The sequence below is a fragment of the Myodes glareolus genome, chromosome 1 (genome assembly GCF_982192425.1).
Source record: "Myodes glareolus chromosome 1, mMyoGla1.1, whole genome shotgun sequence".
NCBI classification, from domain to species: domain Eukaryota; kingdom Metazoa; phylum Chordata; class Mammalia; order Rodentia; family Cricetidae; genus Myodes; species Myodes glareolus.
In genome coordinates, this window is record NC_142026.1 from 91,223,876 (window position 1) to 91,236,570 (window position 12,695).

A 12,695-nucleotide genomic window follows, 5' to 3' on the forward strand; every position below is an offset into this window, starting at 1 on the left:
CCGCTGGCAAGCCCGGGTGACAGGTGGGGGGCTCAGGGCGAGCGCGTACCTGGTTGACCGCGGCGTGCTCCCTCAGTGCCAGGTCCCAGAAGCAGCAGCCGATCTGGTTTCCGCACTGTCCGACTGCGGCCGGCGGCGGGGAAGAGAGAGAAGCACGTTAGAAAGACAAGCAGGTGCATGGGCTCCGAGGCGACCCGGGGGACAAGGGGGCAGCTCACCCTGTACGACCACCGACTGGGTCATCCCGGCCCGCGGACCAGCAGCAGGAGCGGTCCCGCTGAGACTCCCGCCCCGGCATTCGAGCCCAAAGACGCGCTACGACAGGCAGCCGTAAATCACGTCGCTGCCGCAAGAAGCTACTGTCGTTAAGGCCGTTTCATCGCGTCGCGGGGTTTCCGCGCAAGCGCACTTGCGACTAGCTGTTACCATAGCGGCTGGGCCTCTGGCAGGTAAATCCTAGCTGCCTTGTCAACATCTTTGGGCATCTGCAGCACCGGAGGCCCTGGTAACGGACGGGTAACTAGGTTTCGGAGTGGCATTTTAAAGAAGGGTCTTTCAAACCGATCCCGGGCTATGAGAGGCTCACAGTCTTAACGGCCAGAGCCGGGGGTTGGATTCCTCGGGACGTTGCCCTAGTGTCGTTATCTAACAGAAAACGAATGTCAAGGAATGCAGAGAAACCAAAGACAAACAGGCTTTTCCAAGAACAACCGGAGCTAGGTACACCTGACCCAATGGCACAGCTTTTAAAGGCCAACCTCAAAGTCACCTTTAAGGTTTCTGGAGAATTCAAAAGCAATGAAGACATAAATCCAGCTTCTCAGGACAGCTGACAGTGTAGTTGAACACACGCACGATGTATTCCAAAGATATGACCTAAAATATTATGGGGCATTGACAAGGAAGGCAGTGGACAAGGGTGTAAGATAAAATAGATGGGTTCAGAGTTACGGCATTTGATATATGTACGCTGTAGATGGGATTTAAAAAAAATAGGGGGGGGGGTGGTAGAGTTTGAAAAAAATCAGTTATTTCCAGAAACTGAATTTTTACTGACTAAATTAAATGAGATTTCACTTAACTAAATTAAGAATGTAGGCCGGAGAAATGGTTCAGTCAGTAAAATGCTGCCACAGAAGCGTGGGACCTAAATGCAGATCCACAATGCTCACAAGAAAGCGGGAGCCTGTGATCCTGGGCTTGGAAGGGGGGAAGGAGGGAGGAACCCTGGAGTGTAGCTTAACTTGTGAGCTCCAGGTTCAGCTGGAAACAATGTCTGAAAAAAAAAAAAGGCAAATTGAATGATTAAGGAAAGCACTCCACGTTCACATCTTACTCCCATACATGCACGCACACACAAACCTGCAGAAACTCTGCTACCTAATGAAATTAATATTTTTCCACAAAATTTTTGAGAAACTACAAAACCTTTAGTCTTGATTTAATAAAATTTAAGTTATACTTGCTATTAATGTGTTGCGATATGAGCCACAACAATTGATTGGCTCGAACACCTTATTTTGCCACTAAAATAAATAATAGTTTGTTATTACACATTTTTGAAAGATGAGAAGTTTGAAGTTGTAGTGGCTAGTTTATACTTTCATATTTTTTGGATGTTTTACACTTTTATCCTTACATCTCTCGTAGTTAAGGGGTAGAGTTTATTCAAGAAAAATGTGAAGTTGCTGGATTTACTTTTACCTGCTTATTGGGGAACACACAATCTGTGGTGAAGGTACAATCAGACACTTGGGTCTTAAGGTTGAAATCCTCAAATCTGGGGCTTCCAAAATTTGCGAAACCCAGACAGATACTTAAGCTATGCTGGGATTAGGCGGCCTCAGCAGATTCAGGCGCCAACCCCTCTGTGTTCTGGCCTTGCAGAGCTCGCCAGTGCTGTACTTCCCGTCATTCTTCAGAAGTCAGCAACAGCAGGAGCTGTAGGAACACCCTTACGAGCTTTGCCAGTCACTTCACTCTGGAGGGAGACAGATGTGTCTGCTTAAGAGCCAGGTGAGCTAGAGCCTTCCACGCCAGCCACACCAGGACTTTAGGGCAGGCACGTCTAGGTTAGCCAAGATGGAAAGAGCTTAATGGCAGGTTGTCTGCAGTCTTACAAGCAAGAAATTTTTTTTTTTTTGCTATGAAGTCATTGAGATTTAGGGGCGTAATTGTATCAGGGTAGTAACTGATTAATACAGAAGAAATAGATTCAAGAAGACTTTGCATGGTTAGTATCAGCAAAAGAAAAAGTCAGTGATAGTCATATAGATAGAGGTTATAAAATGAAGGAAAGGGAGGAGAATGGAAAAGGAGGAAGGAAGGAAGATGACATGTTAAGATGGGTGAAGCACATGATAAGAGCTAAAATCTAACCTGAGAAGGAGGAAGGAGAATTTACATAAGTACTTTGCACTGTGGAGCCATGTAGGAATATGATGAACACAGTAACAAGATACTAAAACAACGTATTGAAAAATATAAGCCGAATTGAGATAAAAGAAATAAGGAAACCAATTAAAGAGAAAAACACCTTTAAGAATTAATGGACAGGTTTTGAAATCATGGAAAAAACAGACTAGAGGAGTAAAATCAAATTACTGATATAGAGAAAAGGCTTTGAGTAGTCACAAAGAATTCTGAGGGAAAGGTGAAAAATTTTGAAGCTATCAAAAGTTATATTCATGGGGGAGCACAATGGCTCACCTTAGTTATTCCTGCAATAGAGAACACAGAGCACGCAAGGACAAACATACTTAATGATACAAAACAATGAAAATGGATTAGACTATTTCTGTAGAACAATCAACATCAATAACTATATCTTGTTTAAGTTACACAGTTTTCAGAATAAATAATTCTTCAGGTTTCTTGGCAAGAAACAATGAGAAGAAGAAAAACCAATTAGGCTGCTTTTATTGATGGATAACGGCACATCTTTATATCCGTTTGTAGTGTTTCAGCAATTGTTGGAAATTCCATCCTAATCCCAGGGCAAAATTCATTTAATTGCTTTCTAAAAATTAAATTAAAGTCAGCAACTGAAACATCAATTTTAGAAGTCAAACATTGTGACACAGTACAATCCCAAGTTACACTTATTTGATACATGATAAGGGTTGACAGTCAGAAAATATTAAAAATCATTGGGTTATTTTGTATAAGTAAACCTCTATGTTTCTATAAGGAGTGGGAAAATTTGCACATACAGTAGAGACATTGCAATTAGTAGTAACCTGCACTCTTCAACCTGAGCTGAGGTGTCGAGTGTAGATGGCTTGTAGAGTGCATAGTGTGTGCTTGGTGTGTGCTCAGAGCCAAGGCAATGGTGAAAATACACGGCACAGGATAGGCAAGCACTGCCGGACACATGACAAGCTCATAACTTGCTTAATTTCTAATTTATGATTGTTGTATGTTGGATGGTTGTCAAATATTTCATCTGGTTACATGACTCAGCTGTTTAAGAAGCCACAGTTGGGGGGATGGAGAGATGGCTTAGCAGTTAAGAGCACAGCCTGTTCTTCCAAAGGTCCTGAGACTAATTCCCAGAAACTACAGATCTGTAATGAGATCTGGTGCCCTCTTCTGGCCTGCAGGGATACACGCAGGCAGAACACTGTGTACATAATAAATAAATAAATCTTTTTTTAAAAAGCCACAATCAAGCATATACAGTAGTGGAAATCTTTGGAAATCATTGGAACTCCTCTCCAGGGTTGCAAGGAGAATAGAATACATTCAGAGGAAATTATAATTGTATGGCTTCCCAAGTTGTCACTTAACTAAAATTTGATTTTGTGGTCACCTATCCACATTTATTCTTGTACACTCTCCCTTCTGAATCCATCTCTTGTGTAACTTGACAGTCAGTAGTGTTTTTACCAGCCTTTCAGATCTACTCTTTTTTCTTCCTGGAAAAGGCCCTTTGCTTACGATGCTGTTTGCTCCCTCCCTAGCCATTCAGATTTCTTTGTCCCACCCCTTTCTACATAGTTAACGCCTATTTATCTTTTACATTGAGATTGGTTATTCTCATTTAGAATTTATCCAATCTGTAAACTCCACTAGCTCAGAAACTCTTATTTGCTTTTGCTCATTCCTTTTTAACGTTTAGCGTGGTGTAACTCATGGTAGAGTCTTAGGGGGAAAATGTTAGATGGACGAATGAAATATGATAATAGGCCTGTTTTCTTGGGTATAATCTTGTTTTGTATTTCATGAATATGTTATTTAAAGGTCATTATTTGGGGGCTTATGGTCAAGAGAGCACATTTAGAGATTTCACTATCCTTTTGTTCCTTATTTATACTTATGTATGTATTGCTTTGTGGATACTGCTGTAGATCAAATCCGCTTGGTCTTCTGATATATTACTTAGTCTTGCCAGTTTTCACCAATAAGTCTCCTATCTGATTTAATTATCCCACCTGCACAGGAAACTTTACATAATCTGTGCCAAATAAACCACTGAAATAGCACAAAAGGGCTTAAAGAATAGCAATCCTTGAAGATACTCTACTTTGTGTCTTTAATGCCATTTCACATATAAACTTTTGGTGATTTGCTTAGAATTTCAGCAGTAACATCCTGTTAAATTCCTACCTAGTTTTGACGCCCAAACCCATCATATTTCCACTGTTACCTTGTCTCAAACATACCAACTTCAGCTTTGTTTGGAATCTTAAGAATCTGGTTAGATGATAGTCATGAGCTAGCTAACAATGGGCAGCAATTATTTCAGTTGTCTGACTGACACACTATGTTAAACTTAGTTTCCTCTAAGATGAAATTGTGATCCCTATATTTACATGTAGCCCTCGTAAGAGAAAGAAGATAGAGGTAAGATTTTTATCCAACATGAACTTCACTCCTAGATAAGATGCAAGAAGTTTTGAAGCACACAGCAGTGGGGACTAAGTATAAACATGGTTACCAAGACTTCTGTAAAGCTAAAGATTGGCTGGCTTGAAGGTTAAACTAAAGCACTTCAAAGTAGGGCCAACGTTGAGTGGAACAGCTGTGGCTACAGGTGCCCAGAACTGGGGGTGATGAGAAGTCCTAAGGGTAGGATTAGCAGAAAAGAAACTCTAACACAAGCAACTAGAATAACAAGAGTTTGCACAAAATGGAGTTTTCCCTTCCCAACTGTCTTTCCCTTCGTTTGGGAATTTCAAGGCTGTCTGGATGAAACAGGAGAAAGGGGTGGTCCAGGCATGACAAGAAATGACCTAGGACGTGAAGAATTCCAGGTAAGAAGAGATTCAGAATCTCTTCTCAGCCTTTGTGTTGAGGCCAAGTGCAGAGACACAGTGGACCTGGCTCTGAGTTTCATGACTCTGAGGTGGGGGAATGGTGTAGAGACTGGAGGACCTGCTGTTGATTGTTAGAGGAAGTCTGGGAGGTGGTGATGAAGAGGAAATGTGTCTCAGGTGGGAAGAATCAGGAGTGTGATTTTATGCAGATTGATTAGTTATATATCTTTATAGCTGAAGATATATAATGTCAAAAGTAAGGCACTGACAAGAACAAATTCTGAAATACTCAGTTTTTGTTGAACAGTCATCTTGTTACCAGAGCTGTGAACTGAGATGTTTCATTCATTAGCAGGCAGGAAGCTATGTGAAAGAATCTTCTGATGTCATAATTTCTGGGTGTCACTGGAACATTTGATCATCATTCCTTTGGCAAGTCTATCCTTCTATGGAAAGTCAGTAGAAGCAATTGATTTATTCACCTCTATAGGAATCAGACTTGGCCTATTTTGGTAAGTCTATGTTTACTTGAGCTTAATGTTTATACAGATAATGATATTAAACCACAGGTGATCGTGTTTATACAAGATCATCACTGAATAAAATCCCCTTTCTTCATAATGGCCACAGTCTACTAAGCAAATTCTTAGAACTGAATACTTTAGTTTTATTATTACTTCCAATAAATACTTATTTTGAATAGAATACTAGGCATAAGAAACACTTTAAAGGCATTTTCTTATTTCCTATCCCTTGTGTATTAATAGTTAAAGATATTTAAATTAAATCAAGATAGAGTTATTAAATGTCCACTATGTGCCCAAACTCTTTTAGCTATAAAGGATTAAATAGTGACAAAGATGGAGAAAGAATGATTGAGGATATTTAAAACATTTTTAAAAATGATTAGGATAGTGCTTCGCAATGGAGAGGTTTTGCTTCTCTCTCTACCAGGAGATATTTGACAATAACTTCTTTTTCCCCTTCCTTCCTTCCTTCTTTCTTTCCTTCCTTCCTTCCTTCCTTCCTTCCTTCCTTCCTTCCTTCCTTCCTTCCTTCCTTCCTTCCTTCCTTCCTTCCTCCTTCCCTCCCTCCCTTCCTTCCTCCTTTCCTCCCTCCTTCCTTCCTTCCTTTCTTCTTTCCTTCTCTCTCTCCCTCTCCCTCTCTCTCTCCCTCTCCCTCTCCTTCTCCCTTCTTTCCTCCCTCCCTCCCTCCCTCCCTTCCTCCCTCCTTCCCTCCCTCCCTCCCTCCTTCCTTTCCTTTCTTTTTCTTTTTTAAACTGTCAAACTCTGGGAGAAGGTTGTTGTTGACATCTGGAGGATGAATACTGAAGAACATTTTTACAGTGCCTATGGCAGTCTAACTTTCTCCAGCTTATAATCGTTTGATCTCAAATGTTCATAGCACCATGACTGAGAAATTCTGAATTGGAATAATTAAATTATAACTGTATAAAACACAAAGAGAGGTCTATGAAGACTTAGACAATAAGGGTTATGGAAGAATTCTTCTTCTAAGGAAGGGAAATAAAAATTCAAACTTAGTGGATGAATTCACTATAGCAAGTAAAAGAAGTGACCAGTGGGTTGTGGAGAGTTCCAGGCACATGAAACAATAGGTAATAATGAATTTATTTATGTACATATGTTGCATATACTTAATGTTTCCCATTTACATGAGTGTTTACTAATGCTCAGTATCTACTAAAACTGTTATTACTGACTGAACACTTACTATGTGGTGTGGGAGGTCCTCTGTCTATGTGTTGCTTTCATTGGTTAATGAATAAAGAAACTGCTTTGAGCATATAGCAGAGCAGGGCATAACAGAGCTAGGCGGGATAAACTAAACCGAATGATGAAAGAAGGGAGGTGGAGTCAGAGAGAAGCCATGGCGCTGCAGCCAGAGACAGACATGTTGAAACCTTGCCTGCAGACTACAAGCCTCGTGGTAAAATGTAAAACACTGGAAATGGGCTAATACTAGATATAAAAGCTAGCTAGCAATATGCTTAAGTGATTGGCCAAGCAATGATTTAAATAATATAGTTTCTGTGTAATTATTTTGGAAGTCTGGGCAGCCGGGAAAACAAACAAGTGGCCTCATACTACAACTATGTGTCAGGCATTGTATTTCCCATGATTTATCTCCTTTAAATCTGTTATTCCCTAAAAGCAGATATTATTTTTATTCTTCGGTAATACAGACAAGTTGTTAAGTGCTTTTACTTAGATCATGATATTGGGATGTCTCAGATTGCAGTGGTAACTCAGGAACCCAACTCTCCCAAGGCCAATTGCTTAACTTATGCACTATAATATAGGGGGTAGGTGGACTAAATGGTTACCGGAACAAAAGGATTATCTAAAAGTATCTGAATGGGTATGAAATTCTTCTCAAAGAAAGCCTACCTTAGTGGAGAGGCATGGAAGGGTAGGGAATGAAGACTCAAGCTTGCTGGTTTCAATATGGGTAGGCAATTTGATCTTTTCTTTCCCCACAATAGAGACATCACTGTTAACCACAGGCTAACCATAACATAGGCACAATGTGCTTATACTACTTGGGACTATTTTGAATTTATCATACAACTTTAAATTGTTTATAAGGGATATTTGTATAGGAAAGACTCATAGAATCTTCAGATGTCACCTTCTGAATGTTTTTGTACACGTATAACAAAATTGTAGCATTAAAAATGTCAACTTATCTTTGAAGATAAACACCATCGTTATTCTAACTTTGTATTCTAGGATTTCAGTGAATTATGCCTTTTCGGTTTGGGACCCAGCCAAGGAGGTTTCCAGTGGAAGGAGGAGATTCTTCAAACGGGCTAGAATCAGGCCTGAGCGCCAGTGCTGCCTGTAATGGCAAAGAGACGTCACCGAATAGGTGAAGTCTGATTATCTTGCCAACTGAAGTTATGGGTATTGGCTATCATCCATATGGACTCTGGCATTTACTATTAGCAAGAAAAAATTAAACCTAGAATTCAAACACTGCTGTTATTAAATTAGTACCAACAGAGACCAGATTTAACAGTTTATATTTCATAACTTTGTAAGTCTAGACCAGTCCTTTCCTTGCCCCCATAAATTTTTATCTAGATTGTGTCTCTAGTCTCAAGATCAACATCAAATCACCAGTATAATTATGTGTAGGATACTGTTCTAGGTACAAGACTACAAATGTAAAAAAGATAGAGACCTCAGACTTGGTGTCGCTTGGATTAGATCACTGACTGAGACGACAGAGGCGAAAGCCCTGTGCGTGAAATCACTTTACAAAATTGAAGCAGACTATTGTAAGTAGGATTTGTCTTGCTGTTTACCACAGCAAAACCACAAACAATACACTGTTAATTCTCTTAGTGGATGAGAGTTTTGAGGGTCACAGAGTCAGGTCAATACTTAGTAAGGTCAATACTTTATGAAATTGGCTACAATATCCAAGGCTGATTATCTGATGGGAGGGTCAGAAAAGGAACTCAGTCACTAGAAGCATTTTGAACTGGTGTCATCTAAGGGTTCTTTTAACTCTGAGATTCTCCCCACATTTGAGCATTATTTTGTTAACTTTCACCCCACAAATGTTCTAGTTTTAAAATTACTCAGCCAAAGTGATTGAAGTCTCATTTCTGAATTAATTTTCATACTACAGTCACATGCATTTTTGGCATTTAGTAATTACTGCATACCCTTGAAAATGAACATCTGGAGCATTAATTTTTTTGTATGAATTTTCTATAATTAAATATATGGCAATAATCATATTTTCTTTTCTATGTACATGTAGACTCTCATTAGAACCTCTGTGTTATCAATTTCTGTGACATTTGAAGGCCTCAGAGAGATTTGAAATAGTTGAAAGGATCTTTTATTTTTTTGCTTTGAAAATAATTTTCTGTTTAGTATCTTAACTCTGTTTCATTTGCCCTTTCATTCAGGCAACTCCGAAGATGCCCTGGAAGTCATTGCCTGACAATAACTGATGTTCCCATCACTGTCTATGCAACAATGAGAAAGCCACCTGTGCCAAGCAGCAAGGAAATGCATCCCAAATAGCAGCATTAAGTCTTTTGTCGAGGGTTGACTAGGGTCAAGGGTAATGGGCCAGTATCATCCTGTGGTCTGTCTTGTAAACAAATAAAGGTGGTGGTACTACTTGAGTGATGCCAATAGTTGAGGACTAGATTTTAATAAAAACAAAAATGTGGTCAGTAGAGCATACACAATGATAAGCCATTGGCTGCATCTGACAAGGCAGACTGCTTCACATTTCGAAAGTCCTGCTCACAGCAGAGTACTAATTCTGAAAATTCAAGATAAAACCTGATCCATGATGGTCATAATTCCAGATTTCAGAACTTATACAGAGCACAGAGGTATATGAAATTTCATCAGTTAACAAGAAAAGGCCATGCATAAGTGTGGGCTCTGAGTCCCGCCTCTATAGTTCTAAACTACCTGAACAAAGAGACAATATAATTCTACCTGATCTTGAACATAAGATGAGACTCAAAGTGGTCCCTGAGTCACACAGTTGTCAACACTCCTTAGAGAAAGGAAACTCAGTCTAGACTGAAAGTTGCCCAACAGTAGGAAAAGAATGCAGGGAAGGTGTCAAGAAGGTCCCAAGAGCTCATCCAAGGGTGAGAATAATTAGTGTTTCAACCATTGTTAAAAGTCCTTTCCTCCCCCCTCCTCCTTCCTAGCTATTCCTCCCTCCCTGCCCCCCATTCCTTCACTTTCTCCCTTCTTTCCTCTCTTCTCTCTTTCTTCCCCTAGAGATCCAACTCGGGTTCTCCCACATACTGGGGAAGTACCCTACCACTGAGTTACACTGTAAGCTAAAAAGATCCCAAGTCCTTAGTCCTTGCCACAGTGAGAATGGGGCTAGACTCGATGGTGAAGGCAGAGAAAGGGAAGACTGATCTCAGGGAACTTTGCTGTGACCAAGTGTGAGGAGAAGAGATAAAGAAAACAATGATATTATCAGAACCATGTCTTACAACTCAACAGGAGTCACACGGAGGAAGGAGAGAACTGACTCCCACAGGTCATACTCTGGCCTCTGCACACACATCAAAGCACACATGGTCACACATATGTGTACTTAAATGTAATAAAAAGCAAGAAGCAGAGAAATAATAGAGGAAAATGGTGGAACCCAAGCCATTTCTTCGCATGATTAGTAAACTTGATAAACGTCTAGGAGAATTGTCAGGGATAACAAGAGACACAAATTACTAAGAATCGGGATTGACAGTTGAGCGTCACTGTTGATTTTACAAGGATGAACACCCTTGCAGCATAATGAATGCTTTAACATTGACTGTCTCCCTGCATTCTCTCACAATACTGGGTATACGCTCTCCCAGAGTGGTTCATATTTTCATAACTTGCCTCCAGGTTGACATTAGCTCATGACTACTTGAAAAGATAATCTGTTGAGGCTGTGGGCAGAGGTCACTGTGAGTGAACTCAGTGTGATCTGGCAAGGTTGACCAGAATAAATCCTGAGCTTCCTCTTGTCGCCACCCTTTGGAGCTCGGGAGAGATTCAGTGGTGCAGCTGGCTGGAGGTGTCATCCTACACGTTTACGCTTGGGCCTTTCTGTCCCGTGCTTACACAGACCATCGGGATGTCCTCCTTCAATCCCATTCCCCCGCTGGCTGTCCATCTGCTCTCTCGTGGTCTCTTCAAGGAACAGTGTCCTCTGCTGTAAGCTTAAGCCTACCTTATTCCCTGATTTTGAGAACTTCCTGACAGCTGTCCGTCTTTCCTCCTGTCTCCTCGCACCCTCAAGTAAGTCTCAGACTCAGAGGAATCAAAAGTAGAAGTGTCAGGTTTTGCTTTTCTCAGCCTCCCAAGAACATTATGGAAGGTGACACGAGGAGAATAACCTTTACAGAAACTCTGCTTGCCTGAAGTTCATGCAATATTTCCTGAATATATCCCTATACATGCCAGACATGATTCTGGACTCTTTTGAACAATCCAGAAATTCACATAGTTTATACTAGAAAACATTTTATTCTATATGTACGAGTGTTTCATCAGCATGTGTGTACCTGCAGCAACCTAGGAGGACAGAAGAGGGTGGCAGAGCCCCCTCAACTGGAGTTACAAGTGGTTGTGAGCTAACAAGTGGGTGGTAGGAGAAGAATTAGGGTCCTTTGCAAGAGCAGTACTTGCTCTTAATCCCTGAGGCATCGTTCCAGACCCTGGTTTCCATTTTTGAAGTTGTATGAATGTTTTATGAGGAGCCATGAACAGATGTTTGCTAACAGATGGGACACCAATGACAGAAATGCTTCAACTCACGTGTAGCATGGGGATCCGTGAGTTGAAGTGGAGTTACAGGAGTATGGGTGAGGGGTTATGCATACAGTCATGAGCAACTTATGGGTGGCTACATCACTGAAGAAAAAGGTTTTCTTTATCAACCTTTAATTGCCTATTTTCATGGGAGGTGGGTCCTCATGAGCTTCTCCCCCAATAATTGTTGAGACCTATACATTTTCAGAGAAAGGCAGAAACTGTTGAATACCCCTCATTAATGGGCCTAATTCCCAGCTGAGGGCGGAGGGGATCATTGCTGGAGAAAGGGTAGAGGCTGTGCCATCCTGTATCTACAGAACGGCAATGCCAAGATCTGCATGCCTGAGGATGTGTGCCCTGAGTGGCTTAAATCACATTTCAGCTGAAATCTTCCATTAAGTGTCTGATTTCCTTGTTTCATAACCAGACTCACAAGAGAAGTATTCAACGGCTCACATTCGCCTTTTCATCCCAGGCAGTGTCCTGTCCAGTCGGTTGTGTCTGTAAGAGAGGAAGTGGAGCACAGGCACACAGAGGGGCTCCATCATACAAGGCCCTCTTCATTTCGCAGGGGCTCCGAACTGGCAGGGGCCATGAGTGAGAAAAAGCACATAGCTCATTTTTTCCCCTTTGTATCAAGAACTGATAATGCTATGCTTAGCTGAAAGAAAAGGAGGAGGAGAAGGAGGAGGAGGAGGAAACCCTTTTCATTTTGAGTCTGGGAGAGTGAAGTCTCATCTAAGAACAGAGTCATGTAAATGGTGAAACTTCAGTTTCAAAAGGTCACTGTGTGGTTTTAAGTGGTACATGACTAGGGATTCTCATTTTTTGAGCGGAAGCGGGTGAAGTACCGGCTCTGTAAAAAGGTGGCCTCCTTTCAGTCCAGAAAATATTAAATTATACTACAATTTCCTCTCCTTTAAAAATTTATGCGTGTGTATAGTGATATTTCATTTGTATTTTAATAAATAAAGCTTGCCTGAAGAGAGTTAAACAGCCGCACTGACCAGCCTTACAGCCCAGGCAGTGCTGACACACACCTTTAATCCCAGTAGCCACGCTAGTTTGCCTAAAAACCAGGTGGTAGGTTTCTAAAGGTGCATGCCTTTCATTC

At 41.0% G+C, this 12,695-nt stretch overlaps 2 protein-coding genes and 1 long non-coding RNA gene across 18 annotated transcripts in view; 1 reads left to right on the forward strand and 2 right to left on the reverse strand.

Annotated features, from left to right (window-relative positions):
• Tube1 (tubulin epsilon 1) overlaps positions 1–364 on the reverse strand; it is a 24,527-nt gene extending 24,163 nt beyond the window's left edge. The window contains exons 1-2 of the mRNA XM_048425195.3: positions 219–364; positions 50–123 (exon numbers count right to left, since the gene is read on the reverse strand). Of these exons, the coding sequence (XP_048281152.1) occupies positions 50–123; positions 219–243 (99 nt within the window). The 5' untranslated portion in view covers positions 244–364. The remainder of the gene's footprint in view (positions 1–49; positions 124–218) is intronic.
• Fam229b (family with sequence similarity 229 member B) lies at positions 362–9,426 on the forward strand. Of its 16 annotated transcripts, none has more exons than XM_085690367.2 (6): positions 395–505; positions 1,888–2,016; positions 5,182–5,255; positions 5,611–5,770; positions 8,012–8,150; positions 9,205–9,426. In XM_085690367.2, exons 5-6 carry the CDS (start codon positions 8,026–8,028, stop codon positions 9,320–9,322), a joined length of 243 nt encoding a protein of 80 aa, XP_085546493.1. In that variant the 5' UTR covers positions 395–505; positions 1,888–2,016; positions 5,182–5,255; positions 5,611–5,770; positions 8,012–8,025; the 3' UTR covers positions 9,323–9,426. The 16 variants fall into 16 exon arrangements, with proteins under 16 accessions (XP_048281156.1, XP_048281164.1, XP_085546493.1 ...); XM_085690377.2 differs by having other exon boundaries at positions 5,614–5,770; XM_048425199.3 differs by lacking the exon at positions 5,182–5,255 and having other exon boundaries at positions 362–449.
• LOC148123522 (uncharacterized) lies at positions 696–1,890 on the reverse strand. The gene is made up of 3 exons (XR_015738967.1): positions 1,705–1,890; positions 1,083–1,276; positions 696–876 (listed from the first exon to the last, which is right to left on the reverse strand). It is a non-coding gene; the product is annotated as an uncharacterized LOC148123522 (long non-coding RNA).
• Positions 9,427–12,695: the final 3,269 nt, after the last annotated feature.